General features: G+C 43.6%; 1 protein-coding gene across 4 annotated transcripts in view; it reads right to left on the bottom strand.

The window, feature by feature from the left end:
• The window catches only part of NHS (NHS actin remodeling regulator), a gene marked incomplete at both ends in the record, with an annotated part of 393,363 nt that overhangs the window by 95,356 nt on the left and 277,321 nt on the right, over positions 1–20,686 (bottom strand). For 2 of the 4 annotated variants that reach the window (XM_080718568.1, XM_080718569.1), the window contains one exon: positions 10,735–10,768. The exons of the other annotated variants lie outside the window; for them this stretch is intronic. In XM_080718568.1, coding sequence (XP_080574694.1) covers positions 10,735–10,768 — 34 coding nt within the window. Of the gene's footprint in view, positions 1–10,734; positions 10,769–20,686 lie in introns of those variants that run through there. 4 annotated transcript variants of the gene reach the window in all.

The following is a 20,686-nucleotide window of genomic DNA, read 5'->3' as shown; positions in this document are numbered from 1 at the left end:
CCCAGTTAAAACACACACACACATATACACACACACACACACACACACACACACATATCAAGAGATGTATTCAAAGACACAGGTGGGAGAGAGGGAAAGAGATGCTCACCCTCCCCTTTCCACACATTTTGGAAACTTATAGATGGACACCCTAAAAAGGAAGGGAAAAAATAAGTATAAACTAAATTTGGATCAAATTGAACTATCTAAGAAAGGAAGAAATAATGGTTGCAGCTAAATACCTAGAGCTAGATGTGGTGGCTCACGCCTGTAATCCTCATGCTTGAGAAAATGAGACAGGGAGGATCACAGGTATGAGGCCAGCCTCAGCAATGTAGCAAGACTCTCAGCAACCTAGTGAGACATTCTGTTAAAATAAAAAATAAAATAGGGCCAGGGGTGTGTCTCAGAGGTAGAATGCCCCTGGGTTCAGTCCCCAGTACCGAAATATAAATAATAGAAATAAGCAGCTAGAGCTATGGTTCTTAGCTTTAGATGTATGTTGGAATTTCAACAGAGTGATAGTAACTCCAAAGCCTGCACTCTTGACCACTACACGAACAACTGACTTTATTTAAGAGGAAAATGTTCAGCATTTGGTGTTCCCATCAGTTCCTACAAAAGCCATTTCTTTTGAAGAGTGCTGGTGGATAACACATTAGTTGATTGTTCGGCTATCTTAACATGTGCATGCTTGGGCTTCTTTTCTTATTTTCTTAGTAAATTTGGGAGCCTTTGAACTTTGAATAATTTATTTTTGCTTGATCTCAGTGCCCTCTAGTTATACAAACACAAAAAAATAATTACACCGGCAATATTTACATCTATACGTCTATGACTTTTTCATTTGGGATTTACAGTACTGAGTGAATGAATTAATTTAGTTCATTTCAATTCTCAGAGAAACGGGTATATAATGAAAGGGGGTCCCCTTTAGTTGACTCTGGCAAGATTCTGTAAAGAGCAGATCAAGGAGAAGAAGAAAGAACCCTTCTTTATAACTGAGAAAATATGTTGTTCTGTTGCTGAAACAATTTTCCTATATTTACAGTTGAACATACACTAATTATGTCTCCCAAAAGGGTGTGTTTTATGTGGACAACTTTATGAATTTTTAAAACTTCTTTTTATTTTAAAAATTTTATATTTATGCCGGGTGTGGTGGTGCACGCTTGTAATCCCCACGCTTGGGAGGCTGAGACAGGAAGATCTCGCAGGTTCGAAGCCAGCCTCAGCTGGCTTAAGAGACCCTGTTTCCAAATAAAATAGAAAATAGGTCTGGGAGTATAGCCCAGAGGTAGAAGGCCCCTGGGTTCCAACCCCAGTACCACCAAAAAAGATTTACATTTATTTATTTGCTTGTTTGTTATTTATTTATACTGGGGATTTAACCCAGAGGAATTCTACCTCTGAGACACCCCTAGTCCTGTTTTTATTTTTTTGAAACAGGGTTTTACTAAGTTGTTGAGGATCTTGCTAAGATGCTGTGGCTGTCCTCAAACTTGCACTCCTCCTGTCTCAGCATCCCAAATACTTGGATTACAGGCATGTGCCACCAGTCTCAGCTTCAAAACCTTTTTCTACCAGTGTTTTCAGTCTATTAGCTCAGGCTTTGAATCTGCTTTACTACCGACTAAGAGTTGGCCAGATGAAATATGTCATAAAGGCTTTCTAGAGAGGAGACGGTGTGCACAAATTGAGAGGCATCTTTGACAGGATGCTGGGATAGGAAAATGCAAGCACTTTGGGTTGGCTGGAACATCTAGCGGGTGAAGAGAACTTCAGGTGTGCAGACATTATCATTCCAAACTGCAGAAAAGAAGCGGAGAAAAACCATGCAGAGCCCAAGAGCTTTCTGTTCTGTCCTACAGGTGGTGCTGTTGGCTCAGGGCAGCTTTGTGGCTATCCAGAGCAGGTGGCCTTGGGAATTTCTGGAAAGCAGTTGATGGTCTAAAGATGATTGTGAGTAGAAGGGAAATATTAAAAAAATAGGGTTTTTTGAAGCTTCAGAAAGAATTATAATCATATCTGCTGCTTATTATTTTGTTCAGAGATTTTAAATGAGATAAAGTATAAACCCTGTAACCAGGGTGCCGAAGTTCTGAAGTTAGAGGTCAAACTATCTCCCCTCTCATCACTGAAAACACCTTATCCTCATGCTGACCTGCCAATACACCCAAGCAACAATGTGGGAAATTCTGCACTGGAGCTGCTTGACCTACCACCACCTCCGGCACTCGTTCATCCATCACCTTTTACGCTCATGCAAGACATTTACAACCCTCTCCTAGGAAATGAATATTTGAACAATATGTCATTGGTAAACAATGCTGGGTAATAAATATATCAGTTACAGGTAGTCAAGTTAATTAGCAAAAAAAAGTTCTGGAGTCATTAAAGGAATTGAAAGAGAAAGTAACAGGCCTTACCCATCCCCCTCCCTTTTTTCGAAACACAGGACTCCGCTGGTTTTGTCTCTTGTTCACAGGACACCTCTTCCCAGATCACAGACTCATATTTTAATGGAGGCCATCTTGTTGATCAAGTTTTGTTCTTTCCAATCAAAAATATATTCCATCCTCCTTTAGATGACCCACACAGGGATTGTAGCATAGGCCAAAGCACATCAGGATGTGTGTGTGTGTGTGTGTGTGTGTGTGTGTGTGTGTGTGTGTTACTGGGGACTGAACCTGGGATGTTCTGTCTCCAAGCTACACCCCCAGCCCATCTTTAAATTTTCATTTTGAAACAAGGTCTTGCTAAGTTGCTGAGAGTATCATTCTCGCTAAATTGCCAGGGCTGGCCTTGAACCTATAATCCTCCTGTCTTAGCCGCCCAAGTATGGAGTTCCATGGGATGTCTTTTCCCCTCCCCCCAAGGGACTGTATTACAATCTAAAAACACCACCCCCACATTTAGCTTGGGGTCATTATTTTCAAAGCCCTGTAGGCAGTATAACCCCTAATGAAGAAAAAGTATGGGTTTTGGAGTCTGGTAGACCCAAGACCAAGTTCTAGCTCTCCAACATTTGAGCTGAAATATTGGACAAGTTATGTAAATACCATAAGCCTCATTTTCCTCATCTATGGAATGGGAATAATAATTGTGCCTGCATTAAAGGGTTGTGATGAGGATCAACTATGGCAGAGCAATTAGCATAATCCTGCTGAGCACATAATAATGGGTCATTAAATCACTTTTAATATTAACATCCTAGTTTTCCCCAACCACTGAGCCCCCAAACCTCTCAGCCCCCAACATCAATGGACAAGCCCTTCTCAAGTGCTTTATACATCACTTGTGATGCAAAAGCACTTAGCATTTCATTTTGACTGCCAAACTGTAAAAGAATTAAGTTTCACTGCTCCTTTCCAGAAACACTTTTCCTTTGTGACCTGAAGGAAGTCACTGGAGGATAAACAGATTAGAAGAAAAAAAAATAACCAGAGTGAATATTTTTCAAAGTTGCTAAAATAAAGTCCTTGACAACAAAGGCCCTAGGAAAAATGATAGCAGAAGGTATGGGTTTTATACTTACACCTTCATTCCAATATCTATCCCACAGTGAAATTGTAAACCAATCTATAAGATGTTATGTTTGGAAATGGAGTGGGGGATTTAAAAAGTTATAAACCTCTTTTGAGGTTTCGTTGGTTCTGCTTTCATTTTACTAGAGGTGAGCTGATATTAAAGTATGCCAAGATATGAGTCAGCCTCAGAAAGGATAGGGTAAGATCAGTTAGAAAGAGGTCAGGGGGAAAGGACTTCAACTAGCTGTGACTGATAGCATCATTTCCCCCTAGGAAGGGCCCTGAAGGTTTTGCTTAAACCTTCCAATACTATTTTGCAATAACAGTGATAATAGTAACAACGAGGACAGCGATCAGGACCACGGCCATGGATTCAGTCTGCATCATGTGCCAAGCGCTGTGCTGTAAGCTTTATTTTCATGTCATCACTGAATCTTTCCAATAACTCTGTAAGATCTTGCCAAAGAAGCCAAAGCTTACAGAGGTCTAATCGCAGGATATTTTTCCCTTGGCTAATGAATTCCTACCAATCCATTAAAGCTTAGTTCAAATTTCACCTTCAAGAAGTTTCTATTCTCTTTCCTTTTCACCTCCTATGCCAATTCCACTTCCTTTTCCCCTCAGTGTTTTGAAGCCCAGTGTTGCTGTTGCTGTTACTGTTTTTCATTGTAGGTGGTGGTATTGGGAATTGAACCCAGGAACATTCTACCTCTAAGCTACACCCCCACCCCTTTATACTTTTTTATTTTGAAGGGATGTCTTTGCTAATTCTTCTGTCTCAGCCTCCCAAGTACTGGGATTACAGGTGTGCATTAGCAAGCCTGGCTTGTTATTGTTGCTATTGAATAGTACATGAAGACCAAATCTTCCATGATTTGGGTCTACTGTTTTCTCACTGAATAGCTGGATGGCTGGGTCTCTAGATGTGGCTGTGACATGTCAAAGGCAGGGGGAGTCCTAAGCTTTGCCCCCAATACAGGGCAAGATGTAGGGCAGATTCTGTACCTACAGAATATTATCTAGCCCTAGACGTCTATTAAATTGCAATAAATTGGATTTTTGCCCTTTACCAAGTTTCAGATTTCATTGCTATTTTCTGCTTGATATGTTGGACCAAGGGCAGAGAAATGTCATTGTCCTACAGAGAGCTCCAGCCACAAGAATGTTGTGGAACAGGAAAGGAAGTCATTTTTTATCATTGAATTCAAAAGCTTCCCTTCTACTAGGAATCAAGGGTGTATCTTATCTTCCAGATATTTCTTCTGAGTCCGTCAGTGGCTGGGCCTGCCACCCTCCAAGCAAAGGAGAGTAGATAAAGAGAGGCAGAATGCGATTTGGCAGCAAGGAACATTTTTCCCTGGCAGAAAATGGAGTGACTTTTAGCTTATCTGCTGTCACCTTGTTAATGTGATCATTGTTCTTCAAAATAAAATCTCCTCTTCTTACCCATGGATGTCTTTTGTGTAAAAAAATAAAAAATAAAACAGAAGCAAGTAAAAACGCAGAGGAGAGGGGCAGAGGGGGGAAAATAAAAGCCTAATTAAGGGAAGCTACAAATAAACTTCTTCCCATGAAAAAACACTCAATACACAATTATCTTAAATCTCCTGGTGGCCATTTTGCTTGGTTTCTGAGATAGCCATGGAGAGCACTAGAAAACCATAGCCCCTGTCATTGAAGCATTGTTTTTGGGAGAAGGAAACACAGGCCTGCACTAGTTGGAATGTGGAGTTTATTATCTGCTTAAACCAGGGACTCTGTGGCTGTTGGTGTCTGCCTCTGGCCTGTTTTCAAGCACATCCTTATTTTAAAATTAAATACTTGGTAGTCTGAGACAGGAGGATAACAAGTTCGAGGACAGCCTCAGCAAAGTAGAAAGACTTGCAATAGTCTATTTTGAGGAATAAATCAAATACTCTATTTCAAGGAATAAATCAAGACTTCCTCCTCACTCAATTGTAGGGTGAGAGCAAAAAAGAGGCAAAGATAACATTCACATATTTCCCCTTTCTGGAGTCTCATGTTTGGCCTCTACATGCTAGAGAACCACACCTGTGGTGCAGTGTTAAGAGCATATGGCTGAGATGAACTCCCTTCTGCATCTCCCGTCTGCCTTTCTGGGAGCCAGTGGTTGTAGTCACACTGGAGGACAATGAGTTATGTCCATTTACAAGGCCACAAGGAGTGTCTTGGTATTCCTGCTAAGCCAAAAAGAGGCACCTGGGAGTCCTGGAGACAGGCTACCCAACAGACTATTCAGAAGCATTGGGTAGGTTGTGCAGAAAATCAGAAGATTCTAGGCAGACAAGGAACTTTCACCCTAGTTTATCTACAGTGCAAGATGGACGAATGAGAGCAGCATGTTATAGTTCCTTATAGCTCACTGCGGATATATTTCTTCCTAAATATTACCATCTCCTCCATTCCCCCAATTCACTCCAAACATGACCCAATTCACTCTAAAATCCACCCTAAACTTGATATACATTAACCTATTTACCCTAATGGAATCAATTCAAAAGTTTCCTCCACCATCAGCCTCATCTGGCTTCTCATGCCACAGAGAAGAGTTGGTCTCTTCATCCTGTAGATGGGCCACAAGGTGCCATGTCCAGCTCAGGGGTCAGTACCCTCCTGACCTGGAAATCATAGAGGACAGACGTGTGTCCTAGTCATGCTTGAAGCCCAGAGCCAAGCCCAGTGTCCCGCATGTAGGTGTTGCTCCATAGCCTTGCTCGCCTGCTTCAAGGTCCTGGTCATGATAAGCAATCAAAACTACAGAAGCCAAGCATGGTGGTACATGCCTGTAATCCCAGTCCTTGGGAGGCTGAGGCAGGATGATGGCAAGCTAGAGGCCAGCCTTGTCAACCTAGTGAGACCACATTTCAAAATAAAAAATAAAAGGGGCTGGGTATAGCTCCTGGGTTCAATCCCCAGTAACCTCCCCCACAAAGAACCCTACAAAATTGAAAGCCACCCAGTTGTGTAGCCAGGGAAGATACCACATTTGAGACAGCAGCTCAAGTAGTCTATTTGTGGAAAAGAGAGAGAGAGAGAGAGAGAGAGAGAGAGAGAGAGAGAGAGAGCGCAAGAAACTTCAGATCAATTTCTGAATGGTAAATTTTCTTGTGGGCTCTCTCCTGGCTCGCCTGGGCATGCTCAATGCAATGTAACATTTGGCTGCATGCCCCCATCCCCAGGCACACTGCTGATATTTCCATGTCCCATCTGCCAGGGCCTCTGGAGAACATTAGGATAAGTGAATTAATCCAGAAAGGACACCCACTGCCCAGGCCCCCTGCAGAAGATATGCAAATGAAGAACAGCTTCCCAGACACAAAGTTTTTGCTTGTGCCAGTGGCATGTTTTTATCATCATCATCATCATCATCATCATCATCACCATCACCATCATCATCCAGAGCTACCATTGATTGCATATCTTCTAGGTGCACCATGTTTCCTTTGCCCGTGTTCTTTCATTTCATCTTTATTTAAAGACATACAAGATAGATATTATTATGCCCATTTTAGAAATAAGAAAGCCATGCTCCCATAACTTGCCCAAAGCACACAACTGATAAATGACAGAGTATGGATTCAAATACAGATCTGAAATATACCAAAGACTTTGTTTCCTCATACCCGCTTTCTCTCTAAAATTTAACTAGAAGATGAAACCAACAAGGAGAAGCCCACATGGGGAATCTAATGGAAGTTACCAATGCTGTACTCAGAGGTTAATTTATGATTTCCAACTGTCATTTTGTAAAATAAAATATTCAATTTAAGAAGCATCGTGTGTGTGTGTGTGTGTGTGTGTGTGTGTGTGTGTGTGTGGTACTGGCGATTGAACCCAGGGGCATTCTATCTGAACTATACCCCAAGCCCTTTTAAAACTTTATTATTTGAGGGGTTAGGCCAGTGCTGGGGTCTCCGAGGCCAGGATCAGAGCCTGCTAAGGGGTGAGGCCGGTGTCAGGGCCTCCAAGGCAGGAATCAGAGCCTGCCAAGGGGTGAGGCTGGTGCTAGGGCCAGCGAGGCCAGGATCAGGGGAGGCAAGGCTGGTGCTATGACCTCCGAGGCCGGGATCAGAGCCTGCCAAGGAGTGAGGCCAGTGCCAGTGTCAGCGAGGCTGGGATCGGAGCCTGCCCTGAGTCAAGGCCAGTGCTGGGGCCTCAGAGGCAGAGATTGAAGCCTGCAGAGGGGTGAGGCCAGTGCCAGGGCCAGCAAGGCCGGGATCAGAGCCTGCTGTGAGGCAGGACCATTGCTGGAGCCTTGGAGGCAGAGATCGGAGCCTGCCAAGGGGTGAGGTTGGTGCCAGGGCCAGGGAGGCTGGGATTGGAGTCTGCCCTGTGAGGCAAGGCCTGTGCCGGGCCCTCAAAGGCTGGGATCAGAGCCTGCCGAGGGGGGAGGCTGGTGCTGGGGTCAGCAAGGCCGGGATCAGTGCCTGCCATTTGGTGAGGCTGTAGCTGGAGCCAGCAAGGCCGAGATAGGAGCTAGCCTAAAGACAAGGCTGGTTCTGGGGCTCCCAAGGCTTGGATCGGAGCCTGCTACAAGGCAAGGCCGGTACTGGAGCCAGTGAAGCCGGGAGCAGAGTCTACCAGGTGGCCAGGCCAGTTCCAGGGCCTTCAAGAGTGGGATTGGAACTTGCAAAGCGGCATACACAAAGAAATATCACAGAAAATTGAAAAAAATCAGATGCTCTCCCTAATATGCAAAACTAGGAAGAAATGGGTAATAGGAGGGAACCTAATGGAAGAAGGGGCCCTATGGAGGAGCAATTAAGGTGACCAACAAGAGGGGATGGGATGGGGGAAGATGGAATCTCTTTAAAGCACATGATGTACTTAAACAAATATATCAAAGTCAATCACTAAATCAAGCATGGGATCTAGGGAGGGGGAGGGAATGGGATGGGGATTGGATAAAGGCTAATTGGATGATGCGTGCTTGTATATCCTAACAAGTCTTGTATTCCATTGTGATGTTTGACTACAATGCACCAATAAAAATATATTAAAAATAAAATTTTATTATTATTATTATCATCATTATTATCATTATTTTATTTGGAAACAGGTTCTCATAAGTTGCCAGTGCCTTATTAAGTTGCTGAGGCTGGCCTTGAACCTGTGATCTTCCTGCCTCAGCCTCCCAAGTAATAAGATGACAAGTATATACCACCATGCCCTGCTTCAGAAGTACTTTAGAAACTTAAAATCTCCCATAAAAGATATAAAACATGATAAATTAATTAAAAAGTTGGAAACACCAATAAAATGGACAAAGGCTTTTTTTGTGGTACTAGGGGCTGAACCCAGGGGTATTCTTCTTCCGAGCTACACCATCAGTCCTATTTTTTATTCTTTATTTTGAAATGGTCTTGCTGAGTTGCAAAGGGCCTCACTAAGTAGCTGAGGCCATCCTTGAACCACGATCCTCCTGTCTTAGCCTCCCAAATGCTAAGGTGTTTTTGCTCTCAGATAGCAGCAACTTACCTCCAAGTGCAGGGTTCCCAGGAATGAACTAAGAGGTCTGAGCTGACATGGTTACTGATGCAAAAGCTTTGCTTCTAGAAAAGATGAATGCCTGGAGACCTGGACACACATCATGACAGTAGCTGTTGGGCTTCATGGCCGCTGACTATGGGTTGGCATATGGGCCACAGGCACCCGAGAGGTCTGTTCAGACTAAGTGGTTCTCACACACCTGTCTGGCATCCCCTCCAAAGATAGATGCAAAAGAAGCCTGAAGCTTGAGGCACAAGCCCCACTTTTAAGCCTAGCCACAGATAGTCTTACCAGCTACAAGACTGGGCGTCGTTGGCCTGTGGCTCTGCCAGTCTTCACACTGGGGAAATTCAGCAGGGTTTGAGGAAGAAAGAAAGCAGAGAATTTTGTTTTGCCCTGAATTATTCCTATGCTTATAAGGCAATCATCTGAAACAATTGTGCCACAGCTTTAAATCTAGTAAATAAAACTCCCTTTGAGACTTTGGTTTGAAAGATGTTGAAGATCACAGTAACTCCGTTGTTTATGTAATAAACACACACCCCCAAACCTCTAACATTTGTATAATGAAACCTGGTATAATAAAATTTACATTGAGGCAAATAGCAGTCATTTCCCCCTCAGCTTTCATGGTGTGGAATGCAATATCTGCCAAGTCCTACTTGGAGGCATCTTTGATTAAAGGCCTGGTCTCCACATTTGCAAACTACCCAGAGTCAGCCCAGATGTCATGACTTGTCCAGACGAATGCCCAGAGATAACCAAACTCACAGCTTGCCAGCAGCTGTTAGAAAGTTGAGCTCTCTTACCAGTAACCCTGTGACCCACCCTGACCCCTCCCTGGCTTATGAGCCATCACTATGTCATGGGTTTTCAGTTCTGGAAGGTAAGCTGGGTCAAGCTAAGCAAAAAAGGTCTTTTCCCCATTTTTCTTCTTCAACTTAAACTGTAAACCTTTGGCAGGTACTTGGAAGTTCCTTCTTACATCTGTGCCTCCTCCTAGTACTTAGTCCATCAGGCCTGATGAATAAATGCTTCCTGGCTGTTGGATCTTTCAGATCCCCTGACTTATATGAAAATGTACAAATTACATCCTTAACTGTTCCAAACTACCACCAGGAGGTAAATTTCTTTGTGTAATCTCAGGATGAGGACAGGATACTGAGGAGTTCCTCAAAGTCAGGAGAACAGGAGAGCAGAGGAGAAGAAAGCAGCGAGGGGCCCAGTGCAGCTGAGCCAGGATGCTGCCCCCTTTGTAGCAGTCCTGAGCCAGAGCCCCAGGATTCTGTCCTGCAATCCCCATGCAGGCCACCCTCTGGACCCTCCTTTGAGATGTTCAGTCATCAGAGCAGAAGGAAAAAGGATCATCCCCTCAGCCTTAGGTAGTCCAATGCCTCAGAGGGAGCGCAGAGTAGAAAACTCTGGCTAACTAGCATGAACAATGCCTGGTCTCCAAAGCTTAGGATCCACTGACCCTCAATGTCAAGGTCAGCGCTGAGTGAGGGGCAGGCTCAGACTTCCTGTCCTCACATCTGTTTCTGCAGAAAGGACTCACTTTCTTTGAGAAACATGCTCCTTCCTCCCTCCCCTAATAGGCAGCAGCAACAGCAGGCCTGGCTCCATTAAGCCAGGCACCCACCCCCAGCTTCCCTCCCTCTTTGTCTTGCCAGGAAATGCTGCAAACCCCAAATACCTGCATTCTTGGGCATGCAGCAGGCCAGAGCCATGCTGGGATTCCCGTTCTGCTTCTTAAGGAAAGGCCTTTTCTTTTATGCAAAGCCCCCTCTGAATGCCTGAGAGCTGAAAGCTGATCTCTTTAAGTCAGCACATGGGGCAGGGGGGTGGGAGGGCGAGAGAGGGCAACCTTCCACAGGGAGGATGGTGGATTTTCACACAACCTCTGCGCTGCTTCTGGGACTCCCCCCTGGAGGGGGAGATGGTCTCACCCGAGTGCTGGGCCAGCTGCTAATCCCTCTGGGGTTCACTTGAATGGCAAATCTGGGCAGCCTCAGACACACCCTGTCTCCAGAGGAGGGGCTTAGCACTTTTCCTTTCCAGGCCCTGCAAGAGTTTAGAACACAGTGGTACTTTGAAACAGCATTGGAATTTCAATAGCAGTGGCCAGGAGATCAGAAGCATGGCAATCACCTTTTGAGCTTGTTAGAAATGCTGACTCTCAGGCCCCATCAGCAAGAGAAGCTCTGCCAAGTGCAATGTGGCTATGAAAGCCATCAGCCCATTGGTAGAGGCAGGAATGCTCAAATCCAGGAAGCCTCGGCAATCCAGGCCCTGTGCAGACCACCCAATCACAAGTTGGGATAGATTCCAATTCATCTCTCCCCCAGGTTGCCACCGATTCTTTTCACCAGGACGGGGCCAGCTGGCTTAGCTGTGAAATTTTCATTTGGTTTGAGGGTGAGCTACTCGGCAAGTCGGCAAATATTTGTGCACACACCAAAAGGACAAGGACTGCGGCAGGGGGTGGATACAATTGAAGTTTGCTTGGTGCAGGTTGCAAATCAATTTCTGACTCGCCCCCATACACAAACTGTCAATCCACACACAACCTGTAGCAACACGTTCTGCTCTTGCGATGCAGATAGCAATTGTACAAGGTAAGACACCTCAAATCACTTCTGGAACATGGGCCATCCTGTACCCTGTCAGATCTTCCTCTTGGCCAGAAAAGGAGAGTGTAGGGACTTCCACAGCCTTTCCATAATGGATGCATTAAGACAGCGAGTTGGCTTGGAACCTTAGAGAACCATCAGTGGATGGCATGGCCATTGCCTGAAATACCGCCAATTGCACGGTCCCCTTCCCTCCATTAGCTGAGCCACAGGGACATGCATGAGGAAGACAGAAAGCCCATGATGGAGATAAGGGGAAGGGTAAATCAGCCTTAGATGAAGATAGAGAAGAGAGTAAGAATAGAGGGAGGCCTTGGACCTTATTGGGATTTGTGTGGGTCCATGGAAGCAATCAGGATGGGCTTTTGCATGATCACACTAAAAACTCTTCTTCCTAGCTTGCCTCAAACCACAATCACTGGTGAAAAGACTCTCCCAAATGAAAGGCAATGCTCCCATTGTTTTATTTTCTCTGGGAAGTCATAATAGGTTTTAAAAGGTTAATCTCCCTCTCAGCCCTGTTTTTTCCCTTCCAGTGACCCCAAGCTGAAAAGGAAAAATATTTGCACTTGGTGTTTAAAAACCACAGTGAATTAGCTTTTGTTGTTCATGGCAAAGATACTATTTAGCCGCCCAGAATCAAACCAGATGTCAAGGGGAAAAGAAATGCCCGCATCCTGTGAACTTGCCTTTCACCTTTGCAGAAGGGGAGAAAGCCACACTGATGTGCGGTTTTGCTGCAAGCTCTTGGTGAGGTGCTGCCTGGGGCACTAGAATGTAACAGCTCTGACACCCCTGATGCACGATGCCTGTAGATTTCCAGAAATTTCCTCCTGTGGACACCAGGCCAGCAGCCCTATTCCCACAGGTAGCAGAGGCCAAGGAGAGCAGTACAGAAGGATGGAGGAGGAGAGACATAAGAAAATGCAAAAAAAGAGTCCAGCCAGATTTGTTGGCATGCTAAATCTATCAGGGAAGGTAAGAAGAAAGAAACTCTGAAAGGAAGAGAATATGGTTTCCTTTCTGTGGCCTTTCTGGAAGCATATGATAAATAGATTACCATTCCGTCTTGCTTTCCAGTAGGACACCACCCACAGGAATGCACAGCTTAAATTCATCCTCCTCAAAAGAAAAAAATCCTATGGGGCTTAGTTATTTCTCGCTATTTCTTAAATATTGCAGTATAAGCAGGAAATCCTGTCCATATTAAGAACCTTTTGATGCACTCAACAGACATTTACTGAGCTTTCACTTTGGTTGGGTATGTGGGTGATATCAGAAGGCTTTGGGTACCATTCTGGTCTAGCAGAACTTTACAACCATCAGGGGGCTGTGATAATACAACAATAATAGCAACAATAACAATAATAGTGAAAGGCACTGGGTTTCAAAACTGAATGGTGTTGCAGTGACTACGCTTTATATATAGTATCTCATTTAACCTATAAAATAACTGTGTGCAGTAAGGTTTATGGTTCCCATTTTATGGATGAAGAATTGAAGCTCAAAGAGATTAAGGAACCTGAGCAAGGTCCCTGGCAAATAATAGGTGCTCAATTGATACTGAATAAAGAAAGCAGCTGGGATGCAGGGAAGGGCTTTCTGGGGCATCAGAACTGAGTTTTGAAGAATGCTACGAATCATGCAGAGAAGGGAGTAAAGGGAAGTCTTCCACTTCCAGAAATGGGCTCTTCCTGAGCCTTTCTCTGAAACATAATCCTCTATCATGGTCTTCTCTTAAGGCATACTCCACTTCCCTAAATAAGCCTCATGTATTCCCCTAAAAAAAGAAAAGAGGGTAAAAGGTGCACCAGAAAGAAAGTAGAAAGTGAACAGGTGCATCTAAGGAAGCAGAACTATTCTGCAAAATAGCAAAGATGGACAAGAGGGAATAATGGTGAGGAGAGAGACATTCAAGTCAAGAGGGCTTAAATCTCAGTGTAGCTCTGCCACCTACAAGTTGCATAAAATGTGGCCAAGCAACTCAGCCTCTTGGTGCCTCATCTTTCTTTATTTGCCAAATGGTGATAAAGATATCACTTACTGTGGCAGAAACTGTTAATTTCCCACCACACTTCTGATGTTACCCTTCTCTTTTGAGTGGATAAAAAAATCTCTATTGTTAAAGCCAGGTGTGGTGGCACAATTACTACTGTAATCCCAGTACTTGGAAGGCTGAGGCAGGAGGTTCACGGGTTTGAGGCTAGCCTCAGACATGTAGTGAGATCCTGTTCCAAAATAAAAAAAAGATGAGTCTGAGGACATGACTCAGAGGTAGAATGTCCCTGGGTTCAATCCCCAGTAACACACACACACACACACACACACACACACACACACACACACACACTTCAATTGTTTAAATGGAGCCCATTGCTATACAATGAAAATGCTACATGTGTGGGCCTCCCTTGCAGTTAAGGGTTATTATTTGGCCAATAATTACAGTGGTTGAGGATTTTGAGGAAGTCTCCTCAGAGGACAAGGAACATGCTACTTCTTTCGTTCTGCTGCTTGGGCCAGTGTTGAATAGACTTTCAGCAACTAAATGGGACCATTGAAGGTAAGGGCTACTGTCTAGGGATGGTAGAAGAGGGACTGGAAGGCTTGGTCCCTCATTTCTACTCAGAATGCATATAAGCCTTAACTTACTTTACATAGGAGAAAAAGTTTCGCCCATTAAAAGCTTTTGTTGATTTTCAGCAGATACATTTACCTCAAAGAGTTGCTGGGATGATTAAGTAAGAAAATAGAGATCAAATAATTGGTGCTTGGTCTTAGACCTAGTAAGCACTCAAATAAGTCTGAGAATCATGTTCTGTTGCTAATTATCACTATTATCATTATCATCACTACAAGATCCACAATACTTCCTTTTCTGCATTAGATTAACCAACTTAGAAATTCTTATACACTGTTGATGGGGGTATAAATTAGTACAATTGCTATGCAGATCAGTATGAAGGTTCCTCAGAAGACCAGGAATGAGAACACCATAAGAGCAAACAATACCACTTCTCAGCATCTTTCCAAAAGAATTAAAGTTAGAATATCACAGTGATACATGCATACCCATGTTTATAGTGATACAATTCACAATAGCCAAATTATGGAACCAACCCAGGTATCCATCAGTAGATGAATAGATAAAGAAAATGTGGTATGTACACACAATTGGAGTTTTATTGAGCCATAAAAAACAAAATTATGTCATTTGCCATAATATAGATGGAATTAGAAAATATTAAGTGAGATCAGCCAATCTCAGAAAGTCAAGGGTCATATGTTTTATACCATATGTGGAAGCTAAGGAGAAAAAATAGGAAAGAAACATAAGGGACTTTAGACTATTGAGGAGAGAGACCAGTAGAATAGTGGAAGGGGGTTAGGGAGGGGAAAATGGAAGACTGAGGATGAAAACAATCCAAGTAATGTTAAGTCTATATATGAAGGTATTCCTACCAATTTCACTAACATGTACAGGGAAGAGGAGTTGGGATGGGCGAGATGTGAAGGGAAGCAAACCATGTGCTGTGTGCATGTATGTTTGTATCTCTTTGAACCTCACTCAGTACAATATATAATTACAATGCACTAATAAAAGTATAAAAATTTTGATTAGTCAATTTGATTCACAATCCCTAGGATGGTGTCTTTCACAAGAACCTATTCACAAATCTTCCAATTACAGGATCCCTGAAAACAGGACAAAATACTTCTCTTTGAATTTTACCACCAAATCAACTATAAAACTAACAATATGGAGCCGGGTGTGGTGGCGCATGCTTGTAATCCCTGCGCTTGGGAGGCGGAGACAAGAGGATCGTGCAGGTTCGAAGCCAGCCGCGCTGGCGTAAAAGACCCTGTTTCAAAAATATAAAATAGGTCTGGGAGTGTAGCCCAGAGGTAGAAGGGCTTCCAGGAACCCCAGTACCACCAAAAAGAAAAAAAAAATAACAGTATGGAAAATATAGGCCTGTTATTTAAAAGGGACTAATATATTAACACTTCTGAGAATGGTGCCTGGAAAACATTCATTAAATTCTTAGCTTGGGGCCAGGCATGGTGGTACATGCCTACTGTAATCTCAGTACTTGGGAGGCTGAGACAGGAGCATCGCAGGTTTGAGGGCAGCCTCGCTCATTTAGCAGGGCTCTCAGCAACTTAGTGAGATCTTGTTTAAAAATAAAAACCAAAACAGAAACAAGATTTAGAATGCCTGAGTTCAATCCCAGTGCCTATCCCACACACAAACACACAAATTCTCCCTGGATGTGGTGGCTCATGCTTGTAATCCCCGCGCTTGGGAGGTGGAGACAGGAGGATCACAGGTTCGAAGTCAGCCTTTCTGGCTTAAGAGACCCTGTTTCCAAATAAAAATATAAAAACAGGTCTGGGAGTGTAGCCCGGAGGTAGAAGGGCTTCTAGAACCCCAGTACTACCAACACACACACACACACACACACACACACACACACACACACACACATTCTCAATTTGGTCAAACATCTCTTTTGGGAAACTCCATAGTAACTGGACAACAGCCCAGAAGCATCTTCCTTTTTCCAACCAGATAGACCTCTCTTTATACTTCAGGATACACATGATAAAAACCTTAAAGATGCTTAGAATGTTATACGCCAGCACAGTAGGCTGGACTCAAAGAGATTTGCCAAGCACTGTGCATCTTTTTATTCAAGGTGGTTTCTTCTTTTTTATTTTTGATATTGGGATTGAATCCAGGGGAATTCTACCTCCAAATTACACTCCCAGCCCTTTTTATTTTATTCTTGTTTAAACACGGTATCACTAAGTTGCTGAGCGCCTCTCTATATTGCTGAGATTGGCTTTGAATGGGTGATCCACCTGTCTGCCTTCTTAGTACTGGAGGTTACAGGCATAAGCCACCAAGTCTGGCCCTAACTCTCTGCTTCATAGTGTCTTTGACAGATGGTGTATTTTGTTCATGAACTTGTTTGATGAGTGTTTCTTAGAACACCTAAGAAAAGAAATGAAGACAATGAGTTAAAAGGAGTGGTCTACATCGATCAAAAGACTGGCTGCATTAAAATGACCGAGGACCCACTTAGGTAAGCTACAGAATCTCAGGCCCCATCCCAGACCCACTGAATCAGAATTACTAAAGGCGGGGGACTGGGAATTTGTATTTTTAAGCTGCCTAGATGATTCTGATGTACAGTTGGATTTAGAACTGCCTACAAGTACTCCTCCTCCCCCAAATCTATCTTGGGTTTGGTTCCCTAGAAGCAAAGTCTAAAGTAGAGTACTGCATACAGCAGGTACTCTTTTTTGGGGGGGAGTATACTGGGGATGGAACCCAGGGGCATTGTACCTCTGAGCTACACCCCAGCCCTATTTTTCAGTCTTTTTTATTTTTTGAAACAGGGTCTCACTGAGTTGTGAAGAGCCTTGCTAAGTAGCTGAGGCTGGCTGCTAACTGTGATCCTCTAGTCTCAGCCTCCAGAATGCTGGGATTACAAGCGTGCACCACCATGCCTGAGTTCAGCAGGTACTCTTAGTAGAAGGGGCAGGAAGAACCAGGGCATAGCAGGGAAGGGACTAAGTGAGAATGTGGATTCAGCTGGACATTTGCTTCAGCCTGATCCTGCAGGGATCAGAGATCTCTGATCCTCAGGGAACTCTAGAGTACAAATCACATCACAGAGCTTGTCTCACCTGGAGTCAGGAGAGATGGCTAGGCTTACATTTGGCTAAGTGCGAATCTCCGGAGAAGCAGCAGCTGTAGCCTTTAGCAGCCAACACTTACAGCTGCTTGAGGAAGGGCGTGCCCGCTGGTACAGGAGATGTGGACCAGATACCAACATCATTGACTCCCAACTCCAACCTGCTAGGCAGCAGTGGGGCCAGCCTGGGGATTTTGTGGCTTTGCTTTCCATCGGGGCCTGAATGTCCCTTTGTTCACTTAGCCCAAGATTCCATCTTATAGAAGTGGAAAAACCAGTGTAATATGTAGGAACACTTTCAGAGTCTGATAGAGTCCTTTTGGTGACCAGAGCCACCAAGCTGGCATACCAGATTACCAATGCATCGGCCGGGGTTGCTATTTGTATGCTAAGTTGGCCTAAAGTCAATGTCCCAGATCCCTTCTCATGAGTTGCAGCCATAGACACTCATATGCTCCATAACCAGAGACTTGGGGACTCCAGCTGCCTGGCCATCTGCCCCCTCTCACTTCTCCCTGGACAAATCAAGATACAGGCCAATGAACTTCCTTTGCCTTATTCTCAGGAACTCTGAAATAGGTCAAATCACTTTGGAGAGCGGCCAGAGGCTCATTTTGGATTCACCACTGACCTGTTTCATTCCTCTGGCATTTCAGGAAAAAAGTCGGATGAATGCCTTATCTTCCTGTTTGCATGAGTCCTCATTTCCTGGATCTAAATGTGTAGCCCAGGCCACTGCAATTGATTCAGAGCTACTCCTACTCTCAGGTAGATTGCTGCCTAAGCTTGCTGGCTGCCCAGGTTTGGATTCCTGTACATATGGGAATATCAATGGAAAATTAGGACCTGGCCAGCCACAGCCCAGTGTTTCCTTGCCCCGCAAAGGCTCCAGCCTCCACTAGGCCTGATGCCAGGTTGCAGTGAAGTAGCACCCACCAAATGATTGGGAAATGGAAAGCACATCCCAATTCCCAAGTCCCTCAGTGGATGTTGATCAGGAGATCAGCCAACTAAACATTATAAAACACTCTACTCCTCCAGAGAGCCCCACAGTTACAGTACTCAGTCTCTGCTCTCACCAAGGAAGTGCCACCATCTTGTTTTCTTCTATCAGAGAGGAAACTCAGGATAGGAAATAAAGAAGAGAGCAAAAATTGTGGAGTGCTGAAAACAGGGGGAGGGGGGCAATATGCACTGCTTTGGTGGCTCATTCAAATTCGGAAGGAAGTATAACACTTGCAACCAAACCAGTCAAAGTCTGGAACTACAAACACGAAAAACTCAATCTGGCTTGACTGTCTCTCCAGAAGCTGCTTCGTAGCAGCACTGTATTTAATTGCAAGATGCTAATCCCTTGCTTCCTCACACCCCAGATTTCATTATTTGTTTTGTTTTGAGGAATTTAGGTTTTTTTATTTTTTCTTTTCCTTCATATACAGAGAAATATCTGCAGAAGAGCCAGCAGGACACTCTGGTCCTGCTATAATAACAGAAACTGAGATTCTTAAACCATCTTCCAACTTCTTCTGCTAAATCTAAAGCTACTATGCAATGGAAGTTTTCCTGTGATAACAATAAAATAGTGGTAAAATTAGTATTTTATTCCTTTAAGAAATGTTTATTGCGTACCTATCATGTGTCAGGCATTGTATTAAGTGCTATTTCAGTTAATTTTACCAGAAACTCTCTGAGGTAGATACTAGTATTATCTACATTTTACAAATCAAGAGAGGTCAAATATATTGTCCAAGGCTTTGAAAGTGGAAAATAGTAGATATTGGGCTCCTAATCACTGTGCTGGGCTATCCCAATGAGAGAGGCTAGGGAATCTATTGTGCTAACTCAAAAAGCACAGATTCACCATCTCCTATCACTCACATCCCAATCCCAAACCAACAGACAATAAGAAAGACCAAGACTGAAACACCAGCTACCATGGGAAGTGCCTACCACTTGCTTCAGTGTTTCAGGTGCAAATAGTTGCATGTATATGGTATATATATGTGTGAGTCCATGTATGTTGGCCTGCTACACATGGAGGTTGTATATGTAACCCCTACACATGTAGGTTGTATATGTAACCCCTATACAATGTTCTCCTTTGAGTCTGGATAAGGGGTTCCATTCATAAGGAAGTTGCAAACAAGACCCTAACCTTCCTGCCTTGGCTGGCTCTCTTCTGCCATAAACTCATATAGAAAGTCTGAAAATTCTTACCATGGGTCTTAGTTTCCCCTCAGCATTGGAACCAGCCACTTGGCAGGGCTCCAGTTTGTAAGAAGAATTACCATATAACTAGATCACCACTAGAGTCCAAAGACTAATCCATACACATGAAAACATCTAGGAGGAAGACATGAGAATCTGTTGAGCCACCAAGTGAGTCCTCAAGTTCTCTTTTTGGAGCTTTATGAATTTCAGACTGTCACCCTCTTCCTCTCTACAACCCCTGAATTTATTGCTACAAAAATATTATCCTACCACTCCTTACTTTGATCCTTCCTTCATATTAAAGTGCAAAACCTCCTGATAAATGGTCCAAGCATTTCCTAGGATGTTTACATGTGAATATAATTATCCTAGTGCTGAAAGGACAGACCTGGAATGGTAGAAGTAGAAACATTAGCCAGTAGGTGGAAGGCAACTTGGGCTTGGAAAGGAGAAACCATAGGGCTTCCTATAGTTCTACACCCAGCTAATATTTCACTTAGGATTTAAGATTTTCTGAAGATCCTAGCACAAGCAAAACTACATTTTATAAGGAAAGGGGAAAGAACATTTAAATGGTCCTAGAACAAGACCATTCAGAGATAAAGAGACATTTGTAGATGGTCTCCAAGGTTCCCAGTCGTTGTAATACTCTGATTTATATTTTATTCATTATTTGATGACTGACTACTTTAGCTTGGTTTGGAAGAGAAGGCCTGGTTTCCCCAAACCCGAACATATTCAAGATCATGCACAATTGCTCTAAGTCGTAGTTATGTAATTCCCAATTCTGCCAGTTTGGTGTATTAATTGAAAGACATTTGGTGCCAGGCCAGTAATATCATGTGGTCAGGGCCCCACTGACACTCTGCATGTGGACATGCAGATAGAAAAGTTAGGGTACCTGCTTCAGCGGGAGCCCAGAAAAACCTCAGTCTTGACATATCATCTGGCATGAAATCATCTTGCCCAGAATGGTGACAGCCTTCACTGAGCTCCTCATGGAAGCAAATTACATTTATTTAGCTTGGCTCCTTCTGATAAGGAAATTCCAGAAGCTTTCCAATTCCCATTAGATTTATTTCAGATGGCATCATGCATG

The sequence above is a fragment of the Muscardinus avellanarius genome (assembly GCF_963383645.1).
Source record: "Muscardinus avellanarius genome assembly, chromosome: X".
Lineage (NCBI taxonomy): Eukaryota > Metazoa > Chordata > Mammalia > Rodentia > Gliridae > Muscardinus > Muscardinus avellanarius.
This window is presented reverse-complemented; position numbering and strand designations above follow the sequence as displayed.